At 40.6% G+C, this 8,275-nt stretch overlaps 1 protein-coding gene across 1 annotated transcript; it reads left to right on the top strand.

Annotated features, from left to right (window-relative positions):
• Positions 1–3,923: 3,923 nt before the first annotated feature.
• Positions 3,924–6,596, top strand: LOC123318328. Its single transcript, XM_044904939.1, has one exon. It carries the CDS (start codon positions 3,924–3,926, stop codon positions 6,594–6,596), a length of 2,673 nt encoding a protein of 890 aa, XP_044760874.1.
• Positions 6,597–8,275: the final 1,679 nt, after the last annotated feature.

Here is an 8,275-nt window from a genome sequence, read left to right as displayed (position 1 = left end):
TGGCGTGCTCTTGGGGTGATAGTTTCGTCCCACTGCTAGGGTCGGACTCATCAGGTAGGTTAATGAACCCTAGCAGCTACCTACGACAATCGCCGAAGCAGCGTAGTTTGTGCCTGCTATAAACGCCGGTTACGTCGAGGGTATAGAGTGTTGCGTCGCCGGTGGCGCCATCGTTTGGCGTATGCTGCACCGCAATAGACGTATAATCTACCCTGTGATCGCAACCGTCGTGCGCAGTGATGCCATCGTTTGGCTACCCTTGGTACCATCATGGAGAGATGAAGTATTCCTCTACCATGGGCCGCCACATGTTCATCAAGATGGAGTGATACTAGATACTAGAATACTAAGTGGTATAAGAAGAATATAATGCAAGTGGTCACCTCAACATCTTGCAGGTCTTGCCGTGATCGACGAAAACTCTCATGCACATTCTGTCCGCTTGCAGAATTCATACTTTATCAGGGTATATAGAGAGACCCAATGCGAATTCCTTACTTCCATCTGAGAGAAGTTTATGGCATAGAAAAATGAAAAAAGCTTTCATTTGTACCTCCAAAGACCAGAGCAGTTGTTGAGAATGATAAAGCTCGCATATATTGGAATTAGGCTTTTTCAACAACTTGGCATATCCACGCAATAAAGCTCGATAAAGTTCTGCCAGAAAAAGAGCTCAAAGAATTTCTTGTGTCGTATACCCTTCGCTGCCAAAAATATTGTGGTAGTGAACGAAGAACAGAAAAGTGAAAAATACAAAGGATCAATGTTCGAACAGGGGGCTTCATACCCAGGGCATAAAGTTTGAATGGTAATTCAGATTGAAGAATTTTTAGATGTGAGAACTAACTGCGTTACTGAATTGGAGATTATTTTGGCCTGCAGAACTCTCCCAGAATGAAGAACTATCTCAAGAACGTGGTGACAACACCTGGTTCTGTCACTAGGGCAAGAAAAGGCATTCTGGACGTGACAATGGTCAACGCAGCTCCCAGAAGAAGTGTTATAGCTTGGGAAATGGTGACTAAACCATCAATCTCTGACCATAGGTACCATTAAGATCCATCTGAAGCAAAACTTACAACAGTTCGAATTTGGTGTGGCAAAAATAAACTGCCATTGAGCCTTTTTGAGTGCAATGTCGCCACGTACACCGGGAAAGAGAACTATATATTGTATAGTTATGTTATAGTCTTGATGGCAGCGTCCTGAGCAGAAAAACGGAGATAAAATATCTTGGTGTTGTTTAGATTAAAGTTTTACATTCGTTTCTCATGTTGATCATTAACTTGGTACGAGGCCAAGAATGTATGAATTCATCGTGCGTATAATAGCAGATATTTTTCTGATCCGGAAACCATGATTTTGCTGCTCAATACATTTGTGAGGAGCAAACTGGAGTTTGAATGCATTGCTTGGAACCCAATATACGATTGCCATACACATCAGAATGACATGCAGTCCGAGAGCTGGCGACGAAAATCGGCAAAAGATTTGTAATGGATCATAATTGAATATGAGTTAGTTTTGATGGTGTATATGAATCAGCACCAACTCTAAAAGGTCAGGTAGTGGAACATTTGTCGGCGACGCTCTTTGATTTATATAAAATTACAATATCCGTACTTTGGGGTGACTGCTGACTGCCTCTCTTCTATTGATATCGGGTCTGAATATTTTATTCTCAAATAATATATGATATTTGAGTAGTAAATGCAGTTTCAGCCAATACAAATCTTTTGAAACAACATCGTTGAGGCAGCAACTTCTATGGTGTACTGACATAGCGCGTTTCACTAAAATGAGATCTGACCACTTTTTCAAGTTTTCAGTTCTATGAACTAGGTTAGTGAAAATTTTCAATCATTACAAAATACTTGTAGAGTGTGTTGTAATTTCATATGCCTACATCAAAGCGCGTCGACGCTAGGTGTTCCACTAGCTGACCTTGAGAGTGGGTGCTGACTAATGTACACCCACAATACTAAATCAATTAAATTATATTAAATTATGCCCCAATACAAAACTTTTGCCGAATTTCGTTGCCAGCTCTTGGACTAATGGAGGCTGTTCAGAGAAATTTTTTCGAATAAGATCATGCTGTTTTGTTGAATGAATTCGATGCAGTTAAGATTGATGTCAGGAGTGGCGTTGCTTCTTTGAGGTTCCTTCATGGACCCTTGAATGGCACAACTACTTGCTAGAGTAGGATTTCATGTACGAAGTCCAAGTTCTAGACCCGTACGCTTGTTCAACCTTGCTACGCCCAAAACGAATATATTGTTACAGTCATCTTGTATATGATTTGTTCTAAATTCAATCAGGTCTCGCATCTCTGTGATATTCACGTTGACGGACAGTCCTTACTAAATAATATATTACATATATACCAGAGTTTACATAATTTGTTTTTGATTTTTGTGGTAATGTCACTTCTAATCCCACAGCACTCAGAACACATAAAGCCATGGCAAAAGGAGTAATCAACCCCACAATATCGCTCAATAAGCCAGACGGATAATTCACCGAAGTAAAACAGGAACGATCTTTCAGTTTTACCAAAACAACCTTCACAGGTACTAAACCGATAACTGGAATCGATACAGCAATATAGACCAAGAATCCTCGTAAGGAAGATCTTCCTACTATATTCCTTATTACAGGACGTTGTGGCCTAAGGAAGAAAGAAGTTACGAATGAAAATGGGTCTATGCAATTTCATAGTAACCGGATTTATGGCTTTTCCGTTCCCAACTGAACAAGTGGAGAAAAATTAGAAATATTTAATTGCTATCTATTAGGTATATCTAATTAATTTTGAGGACGACATGATTCAACCTCTAGCAACTAGGGAAGTTGGCGTTTATTCATTCAGTGGAATAAAATTTTTTTAATTCACAAGTGAAATGAAATGACATAAGCATAAGCGGATAAAGCGATACCTTTCATGTCAATTCATAAATCCGATAATTCTCTGGAAAGTATTATCGTTTGATTTCTAATTGAAGTGGAATAAAATTCACTTGAGTTATAAATATTTTTTCATTCGAAAATATAATAATAATATATAACAATATCAGTTGAAAGAACACCATAGGGGCACTTCAATCGGATCTGCTATTGCTCGAGAGACAGAATCCAATTCTTCACCTAACAGACTTTCGGGATGACCTTGGAGCCTAGGAAGCTAAATCATTTCAGTTGTGCAAATGCAACTTGTTTTACTCGTATCCACTGTTGCCAGATTTAGGACGCAACATTATGCGTCGTGTGAAAGATGTATATTGACTGTATATCAGTTTTCATCATTTGAAGCGCCCCCGAAGCGGAATTTGCGTGAACTAAAAATATACTTTAGGTTTCATGAGAAGCACTTTACTGCGTCTGGAGATATGTTTTTCAACGTAGAATGTTAGGTGATATGTCTTATAGGTGTAATTTTAGATGACTTACCTTGTGATATGTGTTATAGATTTAATTTTAGATGACTTACCTTGTATGAGTTGAAGGTTTCTTTGTACAATATACAATATACTGAATTTGTCCAAAGTTAGAGAGAAATAACTTTTCTATCAAAAGATGAATGAAATCTATAGTTGTTCCGAAGATAGCTCTCGACGTCCTTCACGATTTGCGACCACCCCTGTCGTTGAATTCCTCGAAATACCAGAGAAAATGTTAAAAAACAATATATATATATATATATATATATATATAAAGAATTTTTAGCCACTGTAAGGCATTTGAACTCTATACTTCCTAAACACCTGCAGAATGTCGACACACTAGAACCGATTGTTGACATTGTATATGCTGGAGCTGTCACAGCATGTGAGATTCATGGCCGAGAAGTAGGACAGAACAGTACACCGAGACCTGATTCTGCACCTCCCTGGAAGCTGCGCCTGGAAAGGAAGATAAACGTCATGAGGAAAAAAATCGGAAACTTACATACTTACATTAACACGGATAATCCATCGATGAAAGTGACTAAAGCTGTCAGAAGGATAGCGTCTGAGTTCCGTGTTAGACGCAGAGATCCGTCATTCGTGGACAAAATTCTCTTGATATCGGACACTCTAAAACAAAAAATTAGAGCATTAGGGAACAGGATCAGACGCTATAATGATAGAGCAAAGCGCTACAAAAACAACAGGCTATTTTTTTCGAACCAGAAGCAGTTTTTTCGGGATCTTGAGGGTGGCAAGAATGATGGGACGATCCAAGTTGAACCTGCAGAAGCTCACAAATACTGGTCTGAAATTTGGTCGGAGAGTGCGAACCACGACGATGGGGCCTATTGGATCGGCGAGGCCGAAGCACAGATCCCCAAGGTTCAAATGAGCGACATCCAAATCAGCGAGATGGACATAAAGGAGGCTCTGAAAGGTTCGAACAACTGGTCATCACCTGGACCCGACAAAATTCAAAATTATTGGTGGAAACACCTCACCAGTATACATAAAGCGCTCTCTATGGCACTCCAAAAGTCAATAGCCGACCCAACAACAATTCCTGACTTTTGCACCTTGGGAGTGACACATCTTCAGCCCAAAGACGGTGACTTCCGAAATCCTAAGAACTACCGGCCGATCACCTGCCTGTCCACAGTTTATAAAGTCCTCACCGCAGTACTCACCCGATACATCAGTCAGCACCTCAGAAACAACAACCTAATGGCTAGAGAACAGAATGGCGGCCGCATAAGAACTAAAGGCTGCAAAGAACTCCTGGTAATTGACCAAATAGTTACCAAGCAGGCCCGAAGAAAATTGAGGCACATCTCTGTGGCATGGGTGGACTATCGGAAGGCCTTTGACTCGGTTCCCCACACATGGCTGCTAAGAGTACTAAAAATGCACGGGATCGACGAGAAGGTAACGAATCTTCTTGGGCATCTGATGAGAGGGTGGAGGACCCAACTGGCTGTGAGAATGGAGGATCGTACAGTTAAGTCGGAGGTGATCAAAATCAACCGGGGCATATTCCAAGGCGACACCTTGAGTCCAATATGGTTCTGCATGGCGCTGAACCCTCTGAGTATGTTACTTAATAATACCAACTATGGCTATACCATCAGCAAGCAGAGCAACATCCGTATAAACCACCAATTATATATGGACGATTTGAAGCTCTACGCTGCTAATGCAGATCAACTAAGAAGAATGCTGGAAATAGCATCATCATTCAGTGATTCCATAAACATGCAACTGGGAGTAGAAAAGTGCGCAACTCTAGAAGTTAAAAGGGGAAAGATACAGGAGCCAAAGCAGGAAACAACGCTTATGAACCAGATCAAGATTCCCAGCCTGAACAAAGACGACACCTACAAGTACCTGGGCATACATCAGGCATTGGACATCAAAACCGCTGAGATGAAGGAGCTCTTCAAACAAAAACTATATAAGAGAATAAGCCTCCTTCTTAAATCTAAGCTCAACTCAAGATCATTGTTCACGGCAATCAACATCTGGGCGGTGCCGAGCATGACCTATTCTTTCGGCATCCTGACTTGGTCTGTTACTGAGCTCCGGGAAGTGGATAGAGCTGTGAGAGCCATGCTCACAAAATATGGAGTGCACCATCCTCACTCGTCGACTATCCGTCTGTACCTCCCACGCCAACATGGAGGACGAGGGCTCCTCAATCTGGAGTCGGTTCATGAGGGAAACATCATCTCATTAAGAAAATATTTCCTCAAAGATCACTCACCTTTCTTCACCGCAATCCGTGAAGCCGACGACAGAATATCACCCCTGAAGCTGGCGGAGTCATCTCATCAGGACACCAGGCGACCCCAGTGTGAGATAATGGAGGAATGGAGGAGCAGGGCCTTGCACGGCAGATACCCTGGTCACCTGGAAAGTGGAGATGTGAATAAGGTCGAATCTCTTACTTACCTGCGCGCGGGATACCTCTTCCCCGAGACGGAGGGACGGCTCTTGGCGATCCAGGACCAGGTGGTGCCGACAAGAGTGTACCTGAAGCACATAGCTCAGCAGGACACCCCCACCGACCGATGCCGCAGGTGCTCCCAAGGACCAGAGTCAATTCAACATCTGACTTCCTCGTGCCCAATTCTAGCCCCAAAGGACTATCTCGATAGACACAACTCAATGGCCAAGATTTTTCATCAGCAGATGGCGTTGAAGCTCGGTCTTCTTCTGAGCGAAACCCAGCAGCACTTATATGTGCCAAAAACACTGTTGCAAAACGCCAGCTACAAACTTTACTGGGACGCCACAATGGTAACGGATAGATCGGTTGCTCATAATAGGCCAGACATCACTCTGTTCGACAATGTGAGGAAAACGTGTCTCCTGATAGATTTCAGCATTCCCGCAGACGATAATATCTCAAGGGCTTACTCGGAAAAGATCTCAAAGTACACAGATCTGGCCTTTCAACTCCGAGAAATGTACGCACTTGAGGCGGTCAGTGTTCTACCCATGATAATCTCGGTGAACGGAATTGTGGAGAGGCACTTACTAGAGAATACCCAGCGACTCTGTTTGGACAAGGACATCATCTCCGCTTCGCAGAAACAGGTCATCCTGCACACGACCAGAATAATACGGAAGGTTCTGCAAGGACCGTAGCTGCAGCCTCTGCCTTGGCAGTTCTTGCCCGGCAGATGCTGATTATCTCCCGTGTTGGAACGGTGGAAACTTTTATATATATATATATATATATATATATATATATATATATATATATATATATATATATATATATATATATATATATATATATATATATATATATATATATTTGTGTTCCTTGTTCATTGCCAGGTGAGAGAAAGTTTCAACGCAGTGTGTCGACCCTGTCAATCTTTAGATGCAATTTTAATTTTCTACAGACTCCAGAAGGATTGTTATACGTTGGTTCAAGTAGCCCTAAGTCGACACCACCAAGACAATTGATTGTGGGAGAATAGTATCTAGAGGATTTGAGGATCTTGTCATCCGCCGACGCCATTTTGCGTCCATATCTTGATGTCTTTCGGGAATGCCTTCCCGCACATGATTTTAATTCAATTAATCATTTGTATTAATTGTTCATATCTGTTAGGTAAGGAATCCCAGATATTGGATTTCATCAGATCTCTGGATCTGGAAGGCGAGCTGTAAAGGGCGCGATGAAAACAGCTCTGTTAGGGGGCACAATAGACCTTAAGGTCGCAGTGAACTGTAACCCCTTCTCACTATATACTATATATATATACTAGGTAAGGAATAAAATTGTGAATGGTGGAAATTCTTTCATTTCTTTAGGAAAATCATAGATACAAAAAGAATTCAGGCTTGGCCTCCTCTTTGAATAATGAGAACGTAACAAAGTGGTTCCGATACGGTTCATCTTGATTTTCTCATGATTTGGAGGAATTTTTGTTTACGAAACCCATTGTACTTTTAAGATTACATGAATGACAGAAAAATTTCACAACCGAGTTACTTACTAGATCTACTCAGTATTCAGAAGCTAATAAAATTTTATATCTGTTAGTTAGGTTGGAAGATTATTGTATTGGAAAGGAGGTTCCACGGGGACATCGAGATTGGACGCCCAAATCATTCATTTCATTCTCTCACTGACCATCCTGCGGCAATCCTTCTGGGCATTATCATCAAATAAAATAGAGGTGAGACATTTTTTCATTCTGTGTCACAAACTCAACATTTTGATTTTTAGTATTAATTTTGTCAAAAAATGTCGAATTTTGATTTCGAATTATTGGAGCGAGCTTGGATCGTTTATGAGTTAAACATAAGAGGTTTCACAGTATCAAAGGAAAATAAATCAGATCTCGCTAAACACCTTAATGCTTGTATAATTCGTAAAGGTTTGGAAGTAGATGAGTTACCTGAAGGACTTATTTTAGATGTCGATACTGAGGTACAAATTTGTAGAGAAATTTTGGGTACCCTATCAAAGAAAATTAAATGCATTTTCACTGAAAAATTGGTTTCATACTTAGAGGTTTCATTCTGGCATTTGCAGGGGAGGTTGAACCGTTTAAAGGCAACTGATGAAAGTGAAATTAATAAAATCGATGAATTGAAAGATAAATCTAGCATAACATCTTCAGAATTCAATGAATTAAGATCCATTTTATTAAAAGAATCCTTGTCTAGCGGAAATGATATCGGTGAGAGCGATATCACTTCACCAAAAAATTTAGTCATCAATAATCAGGATCATATTCCAATCACTAAATGGAACATAAAATTCAGGGGTACATATAGAAAAAGTTTAGATGTTCTAATGTTTATAA

Source organism: Coccinella septempunctata, chromosome 8, assembly GCF_907165205.1.
Source record: "Coccinella septempunctata chromosome 8, icCocSept1.1, whole genome shotgun sequence".
NCBI lineage: Eukaryota > Metazoa > Arthropoda > Insecta > Coleoptera > Coccinellidae > Coccinella > Coccinella septempunctata.
The sequence above is the reverse complement of the archived record's forward strand: the minus strand, read 5'-3'. Positions and strand labels throughout refer to the sequence as shown.